General features: G+C 54.6%; 2 protein-coding genes across 2 annotated transcripts; both read left to right on the forward strand.

The window, feature by feature from the left end:
* The first annotated feature begins 1,775 nt into the window (after positions 1 to 1,775).
* LOC133212888 (forkhead box protein H1-like) lies at positions 1,776 to 10,476 on the forward strand. Its single transcript, XM_061354719.1, has 4 exons — positions 1,776 to 1,955; positions 5,193 to 5,297; positions 9,868 to 10,037; positions 10,386 to 10,476. The coding sequence occupies exons 1-4, from the start codon at positions 1,776 to 1,778 to the stop codon at positions 10,474 to 10,476; spliced, it is 546 nt and encodes a 181-aa protein (XP_061210703.1).
* A 3,192-nt stretch (positions 10,477 to 13,668) lies between these two features.
* LOC133212887 (protein phosphatase 1 regulatory subunit 16A-like) lies at positions 13,669 to 24,150 on the forward strand. Its single transcript, XM_061354718.1, is given in 10 exon segments — positions 13,669 to 13,939; positions 15,929 to 15,999; positions 16,079 to 16,224; positions 16,307 to 16,410; positions 16,495 to 16,619; positions 16,702 to 16,827; positions 19,346 to 19,421; positions 21,084 to 21,213; positions 23,337 to 23,725; positions 24,053 to 24,150. Coding segments are annotated over 10 exon segments (1,536 nt in total).
* The last annotated feature ends 395 nt before the right edge of the window (positions 24,151 to 24,545 follow it).

Genomic DNA, 24,545 nt, shown 5'->3' on the forward strand with positions numbered 1-24,545 from the left:
ATCCCATCCCATCCCATCTGATCCATCCCATCCCATTGCATTCCATCCCATTTAATCCATCCCATCCCACTGCATTCCATTCCATCCCACCTGATCCATCCCACCACATTGCATTTCATCCCATTTAATCCATCCCATTACATTCCATCCCATTTAATCCATCCCATCCCACCCCATCCCATCTGATCCATCCCATCCCATTGCATTCCATCCCATTTTATCCATCCCATCTCATTACATTCCATCCCATTTAATCCATCCCATCCCATTGCATTCCATCTGATCCATCCCATCCCGTTACATTCCATCCCATTTAATCTATCCCATCCCATTATATTCCATCCCATTCCCATCTGATCCAACCCATTTGATCCATCCCATCCCATCTGATCCATCCATCCCACCCCATTCCATCTCATCCATCCCGTTCCACTCTGATCCATCCCATCCCATCCCATCCCCATCTGATCTATCCCATTCCATCCCAACCATTCTATTAAATTCATCCCATCCCATTCCCACCCCACCCCATCCATTCCACCTCATCCCAGCCATCCCATTTCATTCATCCCATCCATCCCATTCCCATCCCACCCCATCCTAACCCATCCCATTCCATTCCCATCCCATCCCATCCATTCTGTGCCTCCCATCCCACCCCATTCCATTCCCATCCAATCCTAACCCATCCCATTCCATTCCCATCCCATCCATCCCACTCCATCCATTCCACCCCATCCCATCCTAACCCATCCCATCCATCCCATGCCTCCCATCCCATCCCATCCATCCCACCCAATCCTAACACATCCCATTCCATTTCCATCCCATCCATCCCATGCCACCCATCCCATCCCACCCATCCTAAACCATCCCATTCCATTCCCACCCCATCCATCCCATGCCTCCTATCCCACCCCATCCTAACCCATCCCATTCCATCCCCATCCCATCCATCCCACTCCATCCATTCCACCCCACCCCATCCTAACCCATCCCATTCCATTCCCACCCCATCCATCCCATGCCTCCCATCCCACCCCATTCCATCCCCATCCCATCCATTCTGTGCCTCCCATCCCATCCCATTCCATTCCCATCCAATCCTTACCCATCCCATTCCATTCCCATCCCATCCATCCCACTCCATCCATTTCACCCCATCCATCCCACCCTCTCCCACCTCTTCCCCCATTCCCATCACACCCCATCTCCATTCCATTCCCATCCCATCCATCCCACTCCATCCATTCCACCCCATCCCATCCTAACCCATCCCATCCATCCCATGCCTCCCATCCCACCCCATCCTAACCCATCCCATTCCATTCCCATCCCATCCATCCCATGCCTCCCATCCCACCCCATCCCATCCTAACCCATCCCATTCCATTCCATCCCATCTATTCCATGACTCCCATCCCACCCTCTCCTTCTTTTTCCCCCATTCCCAACCCACCACATCCTAACCCATCCCATTCCCTCCCCATCCCATCCGTCCCACTCCATCCATTCCACCCCATGCCATCCTAACCCATCCCATCCATCCCATGCCTCCCATCCCACCCCATTGATCCCACCCCATCTTAACCCATCCCATTCCATTCCCACCCCATCCATCCCATGCATCCCATCCCACCCCATCCCATCCCATCCCACTCCCATCCCACTCCCATTCCCATCCCATCCCAGTCCCATCCCACTCCCATTCCCATCCCGTCCCATTCCCATTCCCATCCCATCCCCATCCCATTCCCGTCCCGTCCCTCCCCGCGATGCCGCCGCTGCCGTTGGACTCCAGCCCGGTCCCAGCCCCTCTCGGGGCCGTCCCCCCCCCCCGCTGCCGCCCTCCCCGGTTCCGGTACCGGCGCCACCCGAAGCCCCCCTACTCGTACCTGGCGCTCATCGCGCTCGTCATCCGCGCCGCCCCGGGCCGCCGCCTCAAGCTCGCGCAGGTACCGGGAACACCGGGAACACCGGGACCCCCCCCCCGGGAACACCGGGAACCCCCGACCCCCTCCCGGGAACATCGGGAACATCGGGAACATCGGGGACCCCCCCGGGAGCACCGGGAATCCCCCCCCGGGTACATCGGGAGCATCGGGAACACCGGGAACATCGGGAACCCCCCCCGGGAACACTTCGGGAACCCCCCCCGGGAACATCGGGGACCCCCCCCCCGAGAACAAATCGGGAACTCCTGAACCCCCCCCCCCCCCGGGAACACCCGAATCCCCCCTCGGGAACACTTCGGGAATACCGGGAACAACCCTGGGAACACCGGGAACATCGGGAACACCCCCCGGGAACACCGGGAACAACCCCGGGAACACCGGGAGTACCCGAACCCCCCCCGGGAACACCGGAACCCACCCGGTAACACCTCGGTACCACCGGGAACACCCGACACACCCCCCCCCCCCCGATAACATCCCGGTATCACCGGTAACACTGGAATCCCCCCCCCCCGGAAAGACACCGGGAACAGCCGAACCCCCCCCCCCCCCGGGAACACCCCAGTACCACCGGTAACACCGATATCACCCCGGTATCACCCCGGTATCACCGGTACCACCCCCGTATCACCCCGGTACCTCCGTTATCAGCGCGGTACCATCAGTATCACCCCGGTAGCACCCCGGTACCTCCGTTATCACCCCGGTACCATCAGTATCACCCCCGTATCACGCCGGTACCTCCAGTATCACCCCGGTACCATCAGTATCACCCCAGTATCACCGGTACCATCCCAGTATCACCCCCGTATCACCCCGGTACCACCGGTATCACCCCGGTACCATCAGTATCACCCCGGTAGCACCCCGGTACCTCCGTTATCACCCCGGTACCATCAGTATCACCCCCGTATCACGCCGGTACCTCCAGTATCACCCCAGTACCATCAGTATCACCCCAGTATCACCGGTACCATCCCAGTATCACCCCTGTATCACCCCGGTACCACCAGTATCACCCCGGTACCATCAGTATCACCCCCGTATCACCCCGGTACCTCCGGCATCATCCCGGTATCACCGGTACCTCCGATATCACCCCGGTACCATCAGTATCACCCCAGTACCATCAGTATCACGCCCTTATCACCCCGGTACCATCAGTATCACCCCAGTATCACCGGTATCATCCCAGTATCACCCCGGTATCACCGGTACCTCCGGTATTACCCCGGTTTTGGGACCCCCCCATCACCCCCAACCCCTCATCCCTATGAGGGATGGGGGGGGGATGAGGACCCCCATGAGAACCCCCCAACCCCCCCCAACCCCCATAGGGCCCCTTTGGGACCCCCGTGACCCCCACACGACCCCCCCCCCCCCCCCCGGACCGGTCCCTCCGGTCCCGGCGCCGATGCAAATGAGCCCGCGGGGGGCCGGGCGCCATTGGGGGGGGGGGGTGTCGGCTTTGTCGCCTCTGTCGATGTTATCGCCGCTATCGCCGCTATCGCTGCATCGCCCGGAGCGCTGAGGCTGCAGCGACACCTCCCTGCCCCCACCCCGGGGGGGGTCCCATTGAGAGGGGGGGTCCTAAAGGGGAAAAGGGGGGGAAAAGGGGGGGACCCATTGATGGGGGGGTCCTAAAAGGGAAAAGGGGGGGGAAAGGGGGGGAAAAGGGGGGACCCATTGATGGGGGTGTCTTAAAGGGGAAAGGGGGGTCCCCATTGATGGGGGGGTCACCAATGGAGGGGTCTTAAAGGGGAAAGGGGGGGGCCCCATTGATGGGGGGGTCCCCATTGGAGGGGTCCTAAAGGGGAAAGGGAGGGAAACGGGGGATCGCCATTGATTTTTAGGGTCCTAAAAGGGAAAAGGGGGGGGAAAGAGGGGGTCCCCATTGATGGGGGGGTCACCATTGGAGGGGTCTTAAAGGGGAAAGGGGGGGTCCCCATTGATGGGGGGGTCACCATTGGAGGGGTCTTAAAGGGGAAAGGGGGGGTCCCCATTGATGGGGGGGTCACCATTGGAGGGGTCTTAAAGGGGAAAAAGGGGGTCCTCATTGATGGGGGGGTCACCATTGGAAGGGTCTTAAAGGGGAAAGGGGGGGTCCTCATTGATGGGGGGGTCACCATTGGAGGGGTTTTAAAGGGGAAAGGGGGGGTCCCCATTGATGGGGGGCCCCATTGTGGGGGGAGTCCCCATGGATGGAGGGGTCCCCATTGGAGGGGTCCTAAAGGGGAAAGGGGGCAGGAAAGGGGGGGGGGAAGGGGGGGTCACCATTGATTGGGGGTTCCTAAAGGGGAAAGGGGGGGAAAAGGGGAGGGAAAGGGAGGGTCCCCATTGATAGGGGGGGTCCCCATTGCAGGGGTCCTAAAGGGGAAAGGGGGGGTCTTCATTGGAGGGGTCTTAAAGGGGAAAGGGGGGGGTCCCCATTGATGGGGGTACCCCAGAGTGGGGGGTTTGGGGGTTGGGGGGGGGGGGGGGGGTGGTTTTGTGGGGTGGTGGGGGGGGTCCCCATTGGAGGATTCCTAAAGGGGAAATGGGGGGGTCCCCATTGATGGGGGTACCCCAGGGGGTGTTTGTGTTGGTCCCCATAAGGGGGGTTCCCCATTGGGTACGGGGTTGTCCCTGGGGTGGTGGGGAGGGTCCCCAAGAGGTGTCTCCAATGGAGAACCCCCATTGGGTGGGAGAGGCCTATTATGGGGGGTTCCCATAGGGTGGGGGGGGTCCCAATTAATTGGGGCATCCCCATTGGGGGGGGATGTCTCCAATGGAGTGTCCCCACATTGGCCCCTCCATTGGGGGGGGTGATGGGGATGATTTAGGGGTGCAGCCCCCCCATTAATGGGATTATTCCTGCCCCCCATTAATGGGATATTCCTGCCCCCCATTAATGGGATTATTCCTGCCCCCCATTAATGGGATTATTCCTGCCCCCCCATTAATGGGATATTCCTGCCCCCCATTAATGGGATTATTCCTGCCCCCCCATTAATGGGATTATTCCTGCCCCCCATTAATGGGATTATTCCTGCCCCCCATTAATGGGATTATTCCTGCCCCCCATTAATGGGATATTCCTGCCCCCCATTAATGGGATATTCCTGCCCCCCATTAATGGGATATTCCTGCCCCCCCATTAATGGGATATTCCTGCCCCCCATTAATGGGATATTCCTGCCCCCCCCATTAATGGGATATTCCTACCCCCCATTAATGGGATTATCCCTGCCCCCCCAGATTATCCAGGAGATCCGGAGCCTGTTCCCGTTCTTCGGGGGGGGGTACCAGGGATGGAAGGATTCGGTGCGGCACAACCTCTCCTCCAACCCCTGCTTCGCCAAGGTGAGGGGGGGGGCAAGGATTTGGGGGGCCCCTATGGACGGGTATGGGGGTTGCCACTTTTTGGGGTGAAATCACTCATTTTTGGGGTCCCTTTTAATTTTCTTTGGGGGGTCCACTCTTCTCTATGAGCAGCATCTGCTTCTGGGGGGGTTAAGATTTGGGGGTCCCCCTATGGAGGGGAATGGGGGGGGTCCCACTTTCTGGGGTAAAATCGCCCTTTTTTGGGGGGCCTCTTAATTTTGGGGTGAAATCACCCATTTTTGGGGTCCCTCTTCTTTTGGGGGGGGCATCCTTCTTCTCTGTGGGCAGCATCTGCTTCTGGGGGGGTTAAGATTTGTGAGTCGCTGTATGGAGGGGTTTGGGGATGCCCCTTTTTGGGGTAAAATCACGCTTTTTTGGGGTCCCTCTTAATTTTGGGGTGAAAGCAACGATTTTTGGGGTCCCTTTTAATTTTTGGGGGGTCCACTCTTGTCTATGGGCAGCATCCGCTTCTGGGAGGGGCAAGGATTTGGGGGTCCCCCTATGGACGGGTATGGGGGGGTGCTACTTTTTGGGGTGAAATCAGCCATTTTTGGGGTCCCTATTCATTTTGGGGTGAAATCACCCATTTTTGGGGTTCCTCTTCATTGGGGGGGGGGATCCCTCTTCTCTATGGGCAGCATCTGCTTCCGAGGGGGTTAAGATTTGCGGGTCCCTGTATGGAGGGGTTTGGGGGGGGTGTCACTTTTTTGGGGTAAAATCACGCTTTTTTGGGGCCACTCATAATTTTGGGGTGAAATCACCCATTTTTGGGGTCCCTCTTCATTTGGGGGGGACATCCCTCTTCTCTATGGGCAGCATCTGCTTCTGTGGGGGTTAAGATTTGGGGGTCCCACTATGGAGGGGTGTGGCGGGGTGCCATTTTTTGGGGGTGAAATCGCCCTTTTTGGGGTCCCTCTTCATTTTGGGGTGAAATCACGCTTTTTTGGGCTCCCTTTTAATTTTTTTTGGGGGGGTTCACTCTTCTATGGGCAGCATCTGCTTCATGGGGGTTAAGATTTGGGGGTCCCACTATGGAGGGGTATGGTGGGGTACCACTTTTTGGGGTGAAATCGTCCTGTTTTGGGGTCCCTTTTAATTTTGGGGTGAAATCACCCTTTTTTGCGGTCCCTTTTAATTTTGGGGGGTCCACTCTTCTCTATGGGCAGCATCTGCTTCTGGGGGAGTTAACATTTGGGGGTCCCCCTATAGAGGGGTATGGCGGGGTGCCACTTTTTGGGGTGAAATTGCTCTTTTTTGGGGTCCCTATTCATTTTGGGGTGAAATCACCCTTTTTTGGGGTCCCTTTTAATTTTTTGGAGGGGTCCACTCTTCTCTATGGGCAGCATCCGCTTCCAGGGGGAGCAAGATTTGGGGGTACCCCTATGGAGGGGTAGGCGGGGGGGGACTCACTTTTTTGGGGTGAAATCGCCCTTTTTTGGGGTCCCTCTTAATTTGGGGAGGGGGCATCCCTCTTCCATATGGGCAGCATCCGCTTCTGGGGGGGGTTAATATTTGGGGGTCCCCCTATGAAGGGGTGGAGGGGGGTCCCACTTTCTGGGGTGAAATCACCCTTTTTGGGGTCCCTTTTAATTTTGGGGGCATCCCTCTTCTCTATGGGCAGCATCCCCTTCCCATTGCTAGGCTCACACTTGGGGGGTCCCAATGTCTTTTTGGGGCTAAACCCCTCAATTTTGGGGCTCTGGACCCAGTTTGGCCCTGATTTACACAGTTTTGGTGCAAATTGGCATGGTTTTGGGTTGGTTTCCCCAGGTTTTGAGTGTGACCCCCCCTTTTTGGGGCGATTTATGCAATTTGGGGTGTATTGAGACCATTTTGGGGGTGATATCCCCATTTTTTGACATCTAAACCCTTTTTTGGGGCAATTTACACATTTTTGGGTGTATTGAGCTAATTTTCGGGGTGATATCCCCATTTTTTGACATCTAAACCCATTTTTGGGGTGATAAATCTGTTTTTTGGTTGTATTTCCCCATTTTGGGGCAGATTTCCCCATTTTGGGGGCCATATTCCCATTTTTGGGGCCGGTTTACCCATTTTTTGGAAGTCTGAACCCATTTTTGAAGGGTCTGTCTCAATTTTTTGGGGGAATTTACTTATTTTGGGGTGTATGAACCCATTTTGGGGGTGATTTACCCATTTTTGGGCTGACACCCCCTTTTTTGGTGGGTCTGTGCCCACTTTTGGGGCTGATTTATCCATTTTTGGGGTGTTTTGCCCAGTTTTTAGGTCTCTAAACCCACTTTTTGGGGTGATTTATCCATTTTTGGGGTGTTTTGTTTTGTGGTGTCTGAGTGCACTTTCTGGGGTGATTTACCCATTTTTGGGGAGTTTTGCCCAGTTTTGAGATCTCTGAACCCACTTTTTTGGGGTGCTTTATCCATTTGGGGGGTGATTTACCCATTTTTGCAGTGTTTTGCCCTGTTTTTAGGTGTCTGAACCCACTTTTTGTGGTCATTTACTGATTTTAGGTGGTGATTTATCCTTTTTTTGGGGTGTTTTTCCCTGCTTTCAGGTGTCTGGACCTAATTTGGGGTGATTCAACCATTTTTCGGGTGTTTCTTTCCATTTTTGTTGTGATTTACCTGTTTTGGGGGTGTTTTGCCTGGTTTTCACGTGTCTGAACCTACTTTTGGGGGTGATTTACCCATTTTTCTTGTGTTTTACCTATTTCTGTGCTGTCCTCCCCATTTCTGTTGCGTTTCACCCGTTTTTGTGCTGTTTTCCCCACTTTTGCTGTGTTTTCCCCAGTTTTGCCTTATTTTCCCTTTTTTTGCTGTGTTTTCCCCATTTTTGCTGTGTTTTCCCCATTCTTACTGTATTTTCCCCATTTCCTTGCTGTTTTCCCCATTTGTGCCGTATTTTCCCCATTTCCCCCATATTTTCCCCATTTCCATGCTGTTTTCCCCATTTCCCTGCTGTTTTTCCCCATTTCCCCATATTTTCCCCATTTCCCCTGTTTTTCCCCATTTTCCTCATATTTTCGCCGTTTCTGTGCTGTTTTTTGCCATTTTTGCCTTATTTCCCCATTTCCCCGTATTTTCCCCATTCTTGCTGCATTTCCCCCATTTCCCCACTGTTTTTCCCCATTTCCCAGCTATTTTTCCCTGTTTCCCCATATTTTCCTCATTTTCCCACTGTTTTTCCCCATTTCCCCGTATTTCCATCAATTCCGTGCTGTGTTTCCCCATTTTCCCTGTATTTTCCCTATTTTCCTGTGTTTTCCCCATTTTCCCCTTATTTTCCCCCTTTCCCCTGTATTTTCCCCATTTCTCTTCTGTTTTTCCCTGTTTCCCCGCATTTTCTCCATTTCTGTGCTGTTTTTTCGCATTTTCTCTGTATTTTCCCCATTTCCCCATATTTTCTCCATTTTTGCCTTATTTCTACCATTTCCCTGATGTTTTCCCCCATTCCCTGCATTTTCCCCATTTCTCTGCTGTTTTCCCCATTTGTCTGCTGTTTTCCCCCTTATTTTCTCCATTTCTGTGCTGGTTTTCCCCGTATTTTCCCCATTTCCCTGCTGTTTTTCCCCATCTCCCCTCTGTTTTCCCCATTTCCCCCATATTTTCCCCATTTTCCCATATTTCCCCCATATTTTCTCCATTCCCCATATTTCCCCATATTTTCCCTATCTCCTCGCTGTTTTTCCCCATTTCCCCACATTTTCCCCATCTCCCCTCTGTTTTTCCCCATTTCCCCGTACTTCCCCTTATTTTCCCCATTTCCCCACTGTTTTTCCCCATTTCCCCCATATTTTCCCCATCTCCCCTCTGTTTCCCCATTTCCCCCGTATTTTCCCCAATTCCCTGTATTTCCCCATATTTTTCCCATCTGCCCTGTTTTTCCCCATTTCCCCCATATTTTCCCCATTTTCCCATATTTCCCCCATATTTTCTCCATTTCCCCGTATTTCCCCATATTTTCCCCATCTCCCCACTGTTTTTCCCCATTTCCCCTCTGTTTTTCCTCATTTCCCCCCTGCTTTTCCCCATCTCCCCTCTGTTATTCCCCATATTTTCCCCATATTTCCTCATATTTCCCCTCTGTTTTTCCCCATCTTCCTTCTGTTTTCCCCATTTTCCCCATTTCCCCCATATTTTCCTGTATTTCCCCATATTTCCCCTCTGTTTTTCCCCATTTCCCCTCTGTTTTTCCCCATTTCCCCCATTTTTCCCAATTTCCCCCACATTTTCCCCATTTCCCCCATATTTCCCCCATTATTTCCCCATATTTCCCCATTTCCCCTCTGTTTTTCCCCATTTCCCCTCTGTTTTTCCCCATTTCTCCCATATTTTCCCCATTTTCCAGTATTTCCCCCATATTTTCCCCATTTCCCCCATTATTTCCCCATATTTCCCCATATTCCCCCATATTTCCCCATTTCCCCCATATTTTCCCCATTTCCCCCATCTTTCCCCTCTGTTTTTCCACATTTCCCCGTATTTCCCCCATTATTTCCCCCATTATTCCCCCATATTCCCCCCTGTTTTCCCCCATTTCCCCCACATTCTCCCCCCTTCTCCCCCTCCAGGTCCTCAAGGACCCCTCCCGCCCGCAGGCCAAGGGGAACTTCTGGACCGTGGACCTGAGCCGCATCCCCGCGGGGGCGCTGCGCCTGCAGAACACGGCCGTGGCCAGGGGGGGCTCCGCCGCCTTCCCCCCCGACCTCACCCCCTTCATCCTGCGGGGATGCCGCCCCCCGTCCCCTCCCCCACACTCCCCTCCCCCCCCCTCCTCCCCCCCCCGCAGCTCCTTCTCCATCGCATCCCTATTGAGCCATACGGATAAAACTGATGGGGACCCCCCCACATTACCCCCCCTCCCCCATCCTCATCCCCCCCCTCCCCCGCTATGGGCACCCCCGCCCCCTCCATGGGCCCCCCCTCCCCCATGGGGGCAGCTCCCCACTTCCTACAGCACCGCCGTGGCCCCCAACGCCGTAGCCCCCCCTGCCGGCCCCCCCCTGCTGCCGCTGCGATGGGGGGGGCTCCCCCCCGCAACAGCCCCTCCCCCCCCTCCCCCTCGGACCCCTCCCCCCCCTCCCCATAGCCCCGGAGGGGGCCCCCCGCCCCCCAATAAGAGCGTTTTTGACGTCTGGCTCAGCCACCCCGCGGACACCGCCCCCCCCGCGCTCCGTTGACCTCTGGGGAACCCCCCCCTTGTGTGACCCCCTTCCTCCCCCTCCCCCCCCCGTGGTACCCAATAAAGAGGACGTGGGGGAACCCCCAGGGACCTGTGTGATGGGGGGAGGGGAGGGGGACCCCTCTCAGTGAGGGGGTGCGGGAGGGGGGGAACCCCGATATCCCTGCACCCTCTTATCCATCCCTGTATTCCCATATCGTTCCCTGCACCCCCATATCCATCCCTGTACCCCCATATCTATCCCTGCACCCCCATATCCATCCCTTTATCCCCATATCCATCCCTGCACCCCCATATCCATGCCTGCATTCCCATACCCATCCCTGCACACCCATATCCATCCCTGCACACCCATATCCATCCCTGCAGCCACATATCCATATGTGCACCCCCATATCCACCCCTGCAGCCCCATATCCATATGTGCATCCCCATATCCATCCCTGCACCCCCATATCCATCCCTGCAGCCCCATATCCATCCGTGCACCCCCATATCCATCCCTGCACCCCCATATCCATCCCTGCATCCCCATATCCATCCCTGCATCCCCGTTTCCATCCCTGTATCCCAATCTGCATCCCTGTATCCCCTCATTCCCCCTTTCCCCTTCCCTCCGGTCCCTTTGCACATCAAAGAGCCGCCGGCACCCGGCAGGAGACGGGTGATTGGCGGGTGATCGACGGTGATTGGCTGGCGGGTGATCGATAGCGATCGATTGTGATTGGGCGGGCGCTGATTGCGTCACCCCGGGGGGTCCCGGGCCCAGATAACGCCCGGACCGGGCGGCGCCGCTGAGTCCGTGCCTGTGGGGAGCGGGACGTGGCGGGCAGAGCCGAGGACACCCGGATCGACCCGAACTGAGCCGAGCTGAGCCGAGCACACCCGAACCGAGCCGAACCGAACCGAGCTGAGCCGAGCCGGCAGGCAGAGCCGAGCACACCCGAACCGAGCCGAGGGTACCCAAACAGCCGAGCAGAGCCGAATACAGCCGAACCGAGCCTAACACACCCGAACTGAGCCGAGCACACGCGGACCGAGCCGAACCAAGCCGAACGGAGCCGAGCTCACCCGAACACAGCTGAACTGAGTCGAAGCCGGCCGGCAGGCAGAGCCGAGCCGAGCAGAGCCGAGAACACCCAAACCGAGCCAAGTCCAGCCGAACCGAACCGAGCCGAACGGACCCAAACTGACCCGAACAGATCCGAACCAACCTTAACCGACGCGATCCGACCCGAAGTGATCCGAACCGACCCGAAATGACCCGAACCGACCCCGAACCGACCAACAAACTTAAACAGGGGAAGTTTAGATTGGATCTAAGGAGGAAATCCTTTCCTGTTAAGGTGCCGAGGCACTGGAATGGGTTGCCCAGGGAGGTTGTGAATGCTCCATCCCTGGCAGTGTTCAAGGCCAGGTTGGACGAGGCCTTGGGTGATATGGTTTAGAGCGAGGTGTCCCTGCCCATGGCAGGGGGGTTGGAACTGGATGATCTTAAGGCCCTTTCCAACCGGAACTATTCTATGATTCTATACTGGTCCATACCGAGCTATGCTGGTCCATACCCTGCACCCACCACCCCCCGCCCGCTAGGTGGCGCCGTTCCCCTCCCGCCGCCATCTTGGTCGCGTCCTGTCCCCACCCCAATCCTCCTTTATCCCCCCCCATCACCACCCACTTCCGCCCAGATCCTTGTCCACTTCCGGCTTCACCGGAAGCGTTGCCGCGTTGCCACGGCAACCGCAGGGGCCGGGCCTGAGGAGGCCGCGCAGGTACCGGATGAGGGGAACGGGGCCGGGAACGGGGCCGGTACCGGGGGAAGGGAGGGGTCCAAAGGGGGGGATGGGGATGGAGGGGAGGGGAGGGGGTTGGTAGGGACCGGAGCGGGGGGGGTGGGGGGTTAGGCCGCGGCCTCCGGGCCTCCAGTGTGAGCCATGGAGGGGAGGAGGCCTCGGGACAGGCCCCCCCTCCTCCTCCAGGCCTTGGGATCCCCATTGGGGTTCCCCATTGGGAATGCGATGGAGCAGGACAACATTCCCCACCCCCCGCTTCCATTCCGTTGGGAAGGGGATTTGGGAATAGGCCTGCCCCCTCCCCCCCCAAAGCAGCTCCTTAGGGATTAACCCGGCCCCAGCATTCCCAAGGGTTTAAGGCCGGGATGAAGATGCTGGAATCCTGCCCACCCCCCCATTCCCGGTTGGACTTTGCCCGGTTCCCAAGGAATTCGCTTCCGCCTTGGATTATGGGGGGGGGGGGTTGGGGGGGTGAATCCTGGATCAGGGAAGGGGGAAAACAGGAGAGGGGGATGGGGAAAGCTGAGCTTTTTCCCTATTTCCTTAAGGATTCCTTCCCTTTTCACTATGGGGTTCCACCCTTTTCCCTATCGGATTCCATCCCTTTTCCCTATCGGATTCCATCCCTTTTCCCTATCGGATTCCATCCCTTTTCCCTATCGGATTCCATCCCTTTTCCCTATAGGCTTCTTTCCCTTTTCCCTATAGGCTTCTTTCCCTTTTCCCTATAGGATTCCTTCCCTTTTCCCTATGGGATTCCTTCCCTTTTCCCTATGGGATTCCTTCCCTTTTCCCTATGGAATTCTTTCCCTATTTCCTATAGCATTCCATCCCTTTTCCCTATAGGATTCGTTCCCTTTTCCCTATCGGATTCCTTCCCTTTTCCCTATGGAATTCTTTCCCTTTTCCCTATGGGATTCCTTCCCTTTTCCCTATAGGATTCCAGCAAGCAGCGCAGCCCGGACAACCCAGAGCCAGCTGAATCCAGCATCATTCCCAGCGGGTTTTCCCAGCTCCTCCATGCCCCTGGCAGTGTGGTGGCCCCAATTCCAGAGGGCAGGAAGCTGAAAACTCCCTCGGGATCACTGAGCCGAAGGCGAAGATTTGGGCTCGGATCGACCGCATTTGCTCCGTGAATCCGGAATCCGCTGGGAATCGGGATTGGGACCCCCCCCCCCATCATCATCATCATCCCTTTGGATGCTGAGCCCCCCCCATCACCATGGCGATGATCCCACAATTCCCATCCCTGCCTCCGGAATGCGCCCCCAAGCACCAACCAAGCACCGGGATCCAGGGCTAAGCCTTTACCCCCCCCCCCCCCATTCCCGCTTGGGAGGTGATGCCGGTGGTGGCTCCGGCGCCATTCCCATTGGGATCCATCAGCAGCGCTGCCCATGGCAGAGCACCAGGAGCTGGTGGCCGAGATGCCGGCGGTGGCGCGGCTCGGTATTCCCGACCGGCTGCGCCATGCCCGGGAACGCCGGGCCCAGCAGCTCCGGAGCTGGGCCCAAGCCGAGCGGGAAGCACCGGGAAGCGATGCTGGAGCCGAGAGGAAGAGGAGGAGGAGGAGGAAGAGCGGTGGAAGCGGTGCCCATGGGAAGAGGGTGACGTTCCCGGATAGCATCCGGCTCTTGGAAGCGGCTGCCCGGCGAGATGCTGAGGAGGGTGGGTGCTGGGGGGGGGGGGGAATCCCATGGGATTGGGGTGGGGAATGGGATGGAGATCCTAAATTTGAGTGTGAATGTGCTGGGAAATGAGCCTGGAGCTTGGAATGTTGAGGTGGGAGCATCGTGAGGTTGAACAAGGGCAAGGAATTGGAATTGGGTTGGGAGAATCCCAATCCCCATCCCACTCCCAGGCTGGAGGAAGTTTCCAGTGGAGGATCCAATGGGATTGGGGTGGGAAATGGGATGGAGATCCCAAATTTGGGTCTAAATATCCTGGAAAATGAGCCTGGATCTTGGAATGTTGAGGTAGGGGCATCGTGAGGTTGAACAAGGGCAAGGAATTGGAATTGGGTTGGGATAATTGCAATGCCAGGCTGGAGGAAGTTTCCAGTGGAGGATCCAATGGGTTTGGGATGGAAAATGAGATGGAGATCCCAAATTTGGGTTTAAATGGGCTGGGAAATGAGCCTGGAGCTTGGAATGTTGAGGTGGGAGCATCGTGAGGTTGAACAAGGGCAAGGAATTGGATTTGGGTTGGGATAATCCCAATCCCATGCTGGAGGAAGTTTCCAATGGAGGATCCGATGGGATTGGGGTGGGAAATGGGATGGAGATCCCAAATTTGGGTCTGAATGTGCTGGGAAATGAGCCTGGAGCTTGGAATGTTGAGGTGGAAGCATTGTGAGGTTGAATATGGGCAAGGAATTGGATTTGGGTTGGGATAATCCCAATCCCCATCCCAATCCCAGCCTGGAGAAAGTTTCCAGTGGAGGAGCCAATGGGATTGGAGTGAAAAATGGGATGGAGATCCTAAATTTGGGTCAGAATGTGCTGGAAAATGAGCCTGGAGCTTGGAATGTTGAGGTGGGAAAATCATGAGGTTGAATATGGGCAAGGAATTGGAATTGGGTTGGGATAATCCCAATCCCAATCCCATGCTGGAGGAAGTTTCCAGTGGAGGATCCGATGGGTTTGGGATGGAAAATGGGATGGAGATCCCAAATTTGGGTCTGAATGTGCTGGGAAATGAGCCTGGAGCTTGGAATGTTGAGGTGGGAAAATCATGAGGTTGAATATGGGCAAGGAATTGGATTTGGGTTGGGATAATCGCAAGGCCAGGCTGGAGGAAGATTCTGGTGGAGGATCCAATGGGATTGCGGTGGGAAATGGGATGAAGATCCCAAATTTGGGTCTAAATATCTTGGAAAATGAGCCTGGAGCTTGGAATGTTGAGGTGGGAGCATCGTGAGGTTGAACGAGGGCAAGAAATTGGATTTGGGTTGGGATAATCCCAATCCCAATCCCACTCCCAGGCTGGAGGAAGTTTCCAGTGGAGGAACCAGTGGGATTGGAGTGAAAAATGGGATGGAGATCCCAAATTTGGGTCTGAATGTGCTGGGAAATGAGCCTGGAGCTTGGAATGTTGAGGTGGGAGCATTGTGAGGTTGAATAAGGGCAAGGAATTGGATTTGGGTTGGGATAATCCCAATCCCAAACACAGGCTGTGGGAAGTTTCCAGGGGAGGATCCGATGGGATTGTGGTAGGAAATGGGATGGAGATCCCAAATTTGGATGGAAGTATCCCAGAAAATGAGCCTGGATCTTGGAAGCGTGGATCTGGTGAGGGATTGAGGCTGAGGTGGGATCAAGATGGGATTGAGATGGGAACACCACGAGGTTGGGACAATCCCAATCCCAGGCACAGGCTGGAAGGGGATGGGATGGAGCATCCCTGAGGAGAACACTTGGAGGTGTGGGGTGAGGAGATGCTCCATGGGATCCATCTCCATGGCTCCATATGGACCTGGATTACCTGGAACGGATCCGGAGGAGCCCATGGAGAAGCTCCATGAGGGTGGTGGGACCCAGGAATGGGATGGATGGAGCTCCATTTCCAGCAGCCATTGCCTGGCTCTTGGAGCACCCTTTGGTCCCTTCCATCCCAACATTCCATGATCCCATCTCCAACCCCATCCCACATCCACAGTCCGACAATTCCTGGCCAGCGGCATCAACCCCGACCTGTGCAACGAGGACGGCCTCACCGCTCTGCACCAGGTACCACATCCTTCCCAACCCAAATCCCATGGGGTTTATCCCATGGTTTTCCATGTTATCCCATGCTTTTCCCTCTAAGAGCTGCATTGATGACTGCGGGGCCGTGGTGACCGCGTTGGTGGACGCCGGTGCCGACGTCAACGCCGTCGATAGCGAGCTCTGGACCCCTCTTCATGCAGCAGCGACCTGCGGCCACCTGGGCCTGGTGCAGCTCCTGATCCAACGGTAACACCGGGATATGGGAATGGGAACGGGGGTTTGAGGCCGCTGCGGATCCCGATCCCATGCTTTGATCCCTAAATCCCAGCGGAGCCGATCTGCTGGCGCTCAACTCCGATGGGAACATGCCCTACGACCTATGCGAGGACGAGGCGACGTTGGATTGCTTGGAGAGCGCCATGGCGGCGCAGGGTGAGCATCACCACCATGGATCCGTTGGGATCCATTGGGATCCATTGGGATCTATGGGTTGTCCTCTCCTTGGTGTTCCCTTAGGGATCACACAGGAGAAGATCGAGGAGGCTCGCGGCGCTCCGGAACGCGGGATGCTGGCGGAGATCCGGCGCCTCCTGGATGCTGGAGAGGACCTGGATGCTCCACGGGGCCATGGGGCCACCTTGGTAGGGAATTGGGAATGGGATAGGATTGGGGTGAGGGGGGGGATGGCCTCATTCCCAACTGGATCCTCCCCATTCCCAACAGCTCCATGTGGCCGCGGCCAATGGGTACGTGGAGGCGGCGGAGCTGCTGCTGGAGCATCGCGCCGGGATCGCCGTCCGGGATCGGGATGGATGGGAGCCACTGCACGCTGCTGCCTTCTGGGGACAGGTAGGGTGGCATTCTGCATGGATTCGGCCTCATTCCCACCCCGTTCGGGGCAAAATGGGGCCAAAATTGGCAATTTTCACCAATTGTGCTCAATTCTAGGCGAAATTCTCAATTTTCGGCAGGATTTTGCTCAATTCTAGGCGAAATTCTCGATTTTCGGCAGGGTTTTGCTCAATTTTAGGCAAAATTTGCCCATTTTCAGGGAAATCCTGCCCAATTTGACTCAATTTTAAGGAAAATTCCTGATTTTCAGGAAAACCCTGCCTCATCTTGCTCCAGTTTAGGTAAAATTATAATTTTCAGCCTGGTTTGGCTCAATTTTAGGCAGAATTCCCAATTTTCAATCTGATTTTGCTAAATTTTAGGCAAAAATTCCCAGTTTTCAGGCAAATCCTTTCCAATTTTGCTCAATTTTCAGCAAAATTCCCAATTTTCAGGAAAACCCTGTGTGATCTTGCTCCAGTTTAGGCAAAATTCTAATTCTCAGCCTGGTTTGGCTCAATTTTAGGCAGAATTCCCCATTTTCAACCTCATTTTGCTCAATTTTAGGCAAAAATTCACAAATTTCAGGCAAATTCTTTCCAATTTTACTCAATATTCAGCAAAATTCCCAGTTTTCAGGAAAACCCTGCCTGATATTGATCAAGTTGAGGCAAAATTCTAATTTTCAGCCTGGTTTGGCTCAATTTTAGGCAGAATTCCCCATTTTCAATCATGTTTTGCTCAATTTTAGGCAAAAAATCCCAATTCTCAGGAAAATCCTGCTCAATTTTGCTCAATTCCTTGGCAAAATTCTCAATTTTCAACCCTGTTTTGTTCAGGTTTAGGCAAAATTCTAAAGCTCAGGCAAATCCTGCCCGATTTTGCTCAATTTTAAGGAAAATTCCCCATTTTCAGGAAAACCCTGCCTGATTTTGCCCAATTTTGGGTAAAATCACTTGATTTTCAGGCAAATCCTGCCCAATTCTGTCCAATTTTGCTCCATTTTGGTGAAAATTGCCTAGTTTTCAAGCTGATTCTGCCCAACCATGCATTATTTTGGTTGAAATAATCCAATTTTTAGGTAAATCTTGCCTGATTTTAGCCAATTTTGCCCCAAATTGACTGATTTCCAGGCAAATCATGCTGATTCCACTCAATTTTGCCCAATTTTGGTCAAAATTACCACATTTCCAGTGAAACCCTGCCCGATTCTGCTGGATTTGGGGCAAAACCGTTCAATTTTCAGGCAAACCCAGCCTCATTTTGTGTCATTTTGGGGGAAATTCCCAACTTTTCAGGCTACTTCTGCCTGATCCTGCCCAATTTGGTGCAAATTTGCCCAATTTTCCAGCAAACTGCCCAATTCTTCCCAATTTTTTGCTAAATCTCCCTATTTTCAGGCAAACCTGCCTCGTTCTTCCTGATTTGGCCCAAATTTGCTCAAAAATTCCCAATTTTCAGGCAATCCCTGACCCATTCTTCCTGGTTTTGCTTGTTTTGGGGTAAAATTGCCCAATTCTGCCCACTTTTGCTCCGTTTTGAGGCAAACCCTGCCCAATTTTGCCTAATTTTGGGGAAAACCGTGCAGTTTTTAGTTAAACTCTGCCTGATTCTGCCTGATTTTGAGTCAAATCCCTCGATTTTCAGGCAAACCCTGTCTGATTCTGTGGGATTTTGGACAAAACCACTGAATTTTCCACAATTCCCAGTTCTGCAGGGTTTTTCCCAATTTTGGGCAAAATTCACCAAATTTCAGGCAAAATTCACCAAATTTCAGGCAAACCCTTCCCGATTTTCCCAATTTCATCTGATTTTAGTCAGAGTTTCCCCATTTTCAGTAAAACCCTGCCTGCGTCTGTCGGATTTGGGGCAAAATTGCCCAATTGCCCAATTCTGCCCAATTTTGCTCAATTTTGAGCAAATTTTCAGCAAATTTGATCAATTTTGAGCAAAATTCCCCAGTTCTCAGGCAAACCCTGTCTGGTTTTCCCCATTTTGCCCATTTTCTCCCCAATTTCCGCCCATTTTCCCCCATTTCCTTCCATTTCCCCCCATTTCTTCTCATTCTTGCCCATTTACCCCCCATTTTCCCCAATTTTTCCCCAATTTCCTTCCATTTCCCACATTTTCCCCTCATTTTCTCTATTTTTTCCCCATTTCCTCCTGATTTTCTCATATTTTCCCCGATTCCCCCCTTTCCTCACTTTCGCCCAGTTTTCCCCCAATTTTCCCCCATTTTCCCACATTTTTCCCCCTTTTCCCCATTTTCACCCATTCCCCCTCATTTCCCCCCATTTTCCCCAATTTTCCCCCATTTTTCCTAACTTTCCCACACTTTTGCCCCTTTTCCCCAGTTTCACCCATTGCCCCTCATTGCCCCTCATTACCCCCCATTTTCCCCTATTTTTTCCCAATTTTCCCCCATTTTCCCTAGTTTTCCCACAACTTCCCCCATTTTTCAGGCAGTTTTCCCATTTCCCCCCCGTTTTCCCTGCAATTTTCCCATTTTCCCCCCATTTTCCCCCATTTCCTGCAGCTGCCTCTGCTGGAGCTCTTGGTTGCTCATGGAGCCGACCTCAATTCCAAGTCGGAGCTGGATGAGACCCCCCTGGGTGAGTCCTGACCTTTGTGTCCATCCCTATTCCCATCCCTTTGTGTCTCCATCCCTATTCCCACCCTTTGTGTCTCCATCCCTGTTCCCATCCCTTTGTGTCTCCATCCCTATTCCCATCCCTTTGTGTCTCCATCCCTATTCCCATCCCTTTGTGTCCCCATCCCTATTCCCATCCCTTTGTGTCTCCATCCCTATTCCCATCCCTTTGTGCCTCCATCCCTATTCCCATCCCTTTGTGTCTCCATCCCTATTCCCACCCTTTGTGTCTCCATCCCTATTCCCACCCTTTGTGTCTCCATCCCTATTCCCACCCCTTTGTGTCTCCATCCCTATTCCCATCCCTTTGTGTCTCCATCCCTATTCCCACCCTTTGTGTCTCCATCCCTATTCCCATCCCTTTGTGTCTCCATCCCTATTCCCACCCTTTGTGTCTCCATCCCTATTCCCATCCCTTTGTGTCTCCATCCCTATTCCCATCCCTTTGTGTCTCCATCCCTATTCCCACCCTTTGTGTCTCCATCCCTATTCCCACCCTTTGTGTCTCCATCCCTATTCCCACCCTTTGTGTCTCCATCCCTATTCCCATCCCTTTGTGTCTCCATCCCTATTCCCACCCTTTGTGTCTCCATCCCTATTCCCACCCTTTGTGTCTCCATCCCTATTCCCACCCTTTGTGTCTCCATCCCTATTCCCACCCTTTGTGTCTCCATCCCTATTCCCATCCTTGTGCTCCATCCCTATTCCCCCTTTGTGTCCCATTCCCACCCTTTGTGTCTCCATCCCTATTCCCATCCCTTTGTGCCTCCATCCCTATTCCCACCCTTTGTGTCTCCATCCCTATTCCCACCCTTTGTGTCTCCATCCCTATTCCCATCCCTTTGTGTCTCCATCCCTATTCCCACCCTTTGTGCCTCCATCCCTATTCCCACCCTTTGTGTCTCCATCCCTATTCCCACCCTTTGTGTCTCCATCCCTATTCCCACCCTTTGTGTCTCCATCCCTATTCCCACCCTTTGTGTCTCCATCCCTATTCCCATCCCTTTGTGTCCATCCCTATTCCCACCCTTTGTGTCTCCATCCCTATTCCCACCCTTTGTGTCTCCATCCCTATTCCCACCCTTTGTGTCTCCATCCCTATTCCCATCCCTTTGTGTCTCCATCCCTATTCCCACCCTTTGTGTCTCCATCCCTATTCCCATCCCTTTGTGTCCATCCCTATTCCCACCCTTTGTGTCTCCATCCCTATTCCCATCCCTTTGTGTCTCCATCCCTATTCCCACCCTTTGTGTCTCCATCCCTATTCCCACCCTTTGTGTCTCCATCCCTATTCCCATCCCTTTGTGTCTCCATCCCTATTCCCACCCTTTGTGTCTCCATCCCTATTCCCACCCTTTGTGTCTCCATCCCTATTCCCACCCTTTGTGTCTCCATCCCTATTCCCATCCCTTTGTGTCTCCATCCCTATTCCCACCCTTTGTGTCTCCATCCCTATTCCCACCCTTTGTGTCCCCATCCCTATTCCCATCCCTTTGTGCCTCCATCCCTATTCCCATCCCTTTGTGTCTCCATCCCTATTCCCACCCTTTGTGCCTCCATCCCTCATTCCCAATCCCATTCCCGGTATTCCCAATCCCATTCCCGGTATTCCCGCTGCCTCCAGACGTCTGTGCCGATGAGCGCACCCGCTCCAAGCTCCTGGAGCTGAAGCACAAGCGTGCTGCAGTCCTGAAATCCCAGGAAAAGCACAAATCCCTGCTCCAGCGCCGCGCTTCCAGCGCCGGGAGCCGCGGGTGAGGCTGGGAATGGGGCCGGGATCCATGGGATGGGGATGGGAAGGAGCTGGGAATGCCACGGAGCAGCTAAAGGGGGATGCAGGGAATGTGGAGAGGGGTTGGGATAAGGGATGGGAAGGGGGAGTTTGGGTTCTGATGGGAAGGGATGGATGGGAGCTTGGGGTGTTGGGATGAGGGTGGTGGGGACATGGGAATGGGTTGAGTGGGAATGGTCTGGATGCTCCAGTGTGCGTGGATGGGGCTTGGAGCATCCTGGTCCATTGGGATGTATCCCTATGGAATGGGATGAGTCTCTGGGGCTTGGAGCATCCTGGTCCATTGGGCTGTATCCCTATGGATTGGGATGCATCTCTGGGGCCTGGAGCATCCTGGTCCATTGGGATGTATCCCTATGGAATGGGATGCACCTCTGGGGCCTGGAGCATCCTGGTCCATTGGGATGTATCCCTATGGAATGGGATGCACCTCTGGGGCTTGGAGCATCCTGGTCCATTGGGCTGTATCCCTATGGATTGGGATTGAGCTTCTGGGGCTTGGAGCATCCTGGTCCTTTGGGATGTATCCCCATGGAATGGGATGTGTCTCTGGTGGCTGGCGCATCCCGATCCATTGGGATGTATCCCTATGGATTGGGTTGTGTCTCTGGGGCTTGGAGCATCCTGGTCCCTGGGGCTGTATCCCTATGGGTTGGGATTGAGCCTCAGTGGCCTGGAGCATCCTGGTCCATTGGGATGTATCGCTATGGGTTGGGATTGAGCTTCTGGCCTTGGAGCATCCTGGTCCCTGGGGTTATATCCCTATGGAACGGGATTGAGCCTCAGGGGCTTGGAGCATCCTGGTCCCTTGTTCTGTATCCCTGTGGATTGGGTTGTGTGTCTGGGGCTTGGAGCATCCTGGTCCATTGGGATCTATCCCTATGGAATGGGATGCGTCTCTGGTGCCTGGAGCATCCTGGTCCATTGGGCTGTATCCCTATGGGTTGGGATTGAGTTTCTGGGCTTGGAGCATCTTGGTCCCTGGGGTTATATCCCTATGGAATGGGATTGAGCCTCAGTGGCCTGGAGCATCGTGGTCCATTGGGATGTGTCCCTATGGATTGGGTTGAATCTATGGGGTTGGAGCATCCTGGTCCCTGGTTCTGTATCCCTATGGAATGGGATGCGTCTCCGCTGCCTGGAGCATCCTGGTCCCTGGGGTTATATCCCTATGGAATGGGATGCGTCTCTGGTGCCTGGAGCATCCTGGTCCATTGGGCTGTATCCCTATGGGTTGGGATTGAGTTTCTGGGCTTGGAGCATCTTGGTCCCTGGGGTTATATCCCTATGGAATGGGATTGAGCCTCAGTGGCCTGGAGCATCGTGGTCCATTGGGATGTGTCCCTATGGATTGGGTTGAATCTATGGGGTTGGAGCATCCTGGTCCCTGGTTCCGTATCCCTATGGAATGGGATGTGTCTCTGGTGCCTGGAGCATCCTGGTCCATGGGGATGTATCCCTATGGAATGGGATGTGTCTCTGGTGCCTGGAGCATCCTGGTCCATTGGGCTGTATCCCTATGGAATGGGATTGAGCCTCAGTGGCCTGGAGCATCCTGGTCCTTTGGGGTGTATCCCTATGGAATGGGATGTATCTGTGGTGCCTGGAGCATCCTGGTCCATTGGGATGTGTCCCTATGGATTGGGTTGAATCTATGGGGTTGGAGCATCCTGGTTCCTGGTTCTGTATCCCTATGGAATGGGATGTATCTGTAGTGCCTGGAGCATCCTGGTCCATTGGGATGTATCCCTATGGAATGGCATTGAGCCTCAGTGGCCTGGAGCATCCTGGTCCTTTGGGATGTATCCCTATGGAATGGGATGTATCTGTGGTGCCTGGAGCATCCCGGTCCATTGGGATCTATCCCTATGGAATGGGATTGAGCCTCAGTGGCCTGGAGCATCCTGGTCCCTTGGGATCTATCCCTATGGAATGGGATTGAGCCTCAGTGGCCTGGAGCATCCTGGTCCCTTGGGATCTATCCCCATGGATCGGGATCGAGTTCCCGGCCCCGGAGCCCCCCCCCCGCCCCATTCCTCCCCCCATGGCTCCGGCTCCGTCTCCACCCCGTGCCCGGTGTTCCAGGAGGGTCGTGCTCCGCGCCAGCCTCTCGGAGCGCAGCAGCCGCTACTGGCGCGAGCACCAGCGCGAGGCCCTGGTGTGGGAGCGGCGCCACCAGGAGCCCCAGGTGATTCCCAATGGGAGCGGGCTGGGAGCAATGGGAGCGCTCCCGGCGTTCCCAACCCCTCCCCTGCCCCCCCTCTGTGCTTGGGCCCTGTAGAATCCAATGGGATCGGAGCCGGAGCAGCCCAATGGGGCCCTCAACCCCCCCCACACCTTGGCCGACCTCAAGCGGCTGCGGGCGGCTTCTAAGGGGCAGCGGCTGGAGCGGGAGCATCGGGATCGGGAGCATCGGGATCAAGATCAGGATTGGGATCGAGATCGGGATCATCGGGATCGGGATCGAGATCGGGATTGGGATCATCAGGATCATCGGGATCATCAGGATCGGGATCAGTGGGATCATCAGGATCGGGATCAGGATCGCAATCAGGATCACCGGGATCGCGATCGGGATCATCAGGATCTAGATTGGGATGATCGGGATCGAGATCATCAGGATCGAGGTCATCGGGATCAGGATTGGGATCATCGGGATCCAGTTCGGGATCATCAGGATCCAGTTCGGGATCATCGGGATCGAGATCGGGATCATTTGGATCAAGATCGGGATCATCAGGATCGAGATTATTGGGATCGAGATCATCGGGATCGAGATCGGGATCATCGGGATCAGGATCATCGGGATCATTGGGATCCGGAGCCGCCGCTCCTGAAGCTGACGGCGCCCTTGGAGGAGGCTCCGGGTGGGAAGCGCCGGTGCTGCCGGGTGATGTGAGAGCAGCAGGGGTGGGACCAGGGAGCCTTCGGGATCCTTTGGGATCTTCGGGATCTTCAGGATCCTTGGGATCTTTGGGACCTTTGGGATCTTTTGGAGGTTCAGAATCTTCGGGATCTTTGGGATCTTTGGGATCCTTCGGGATCTTCGGGGTCCTTTGGGATCCTTTGGGACCTTTGGAATCTTTTGGAGGTTCGGGATCTTCGGGATCTTTGGGATCTTTCGGGATCTTCGGGGTCCTTTGGGTCTTTGGGACCTTTGGAATCTTTTGGCTCTTCGGGACCTTCGGGATCCTTGGGATCTTCGGGATCTTTGGGACATTTTGGATCTTTTGGAGCTTCGGGATCCTTTGGATCCTTTGGGATTTTCGGGATCTTTGGGGCCTTTGGGATCTT

This window comes from Neopsephotus bourkii, unplaced genomic scaffold (assembly GCF_033783945.1).
Source record: "Neopsephotus bourkii isolate Nb327-2 ecotype Australia unplaced genomic scaffold, CSIRO-AGI_Nbou_v1 NB_743, whole genome shotgun sequence".
Classification (NCBI taxonomy): domain Eukaryota; kingdom Metazoa; phylum Chordata; class Aves; order Psittaciformes; family Psittacidae; genus Neopsephotus; species Neopsephotus bourkii.

Excerpts from the sequence above, each read along its gene's own strand:
- LOC133212888 (XM_061354719.1), top strand. The coding sequence starts at position 1,776 with ATGCCGCCGCTGCCGTTGGACTCCAGCCCGGTCCCAGCCCCTCTCGGG. Across the intron at positions 1,956-5,192 it reads GCCGCCTCAAGCTCGCGCAG|ATTATCCAGGAGATCCGGAG; the intron begins GTACCGGGAACA and ends CTGCCCCCCCAG. Across the intron at positions 5,298-9,867 it reads CCAACCCCTGCTTCGCCAAG|GTCCTCAAGGACCCCTCCCG; the intron begins GTGAGGGGGGGG and ends CTCCCCCTCCAG.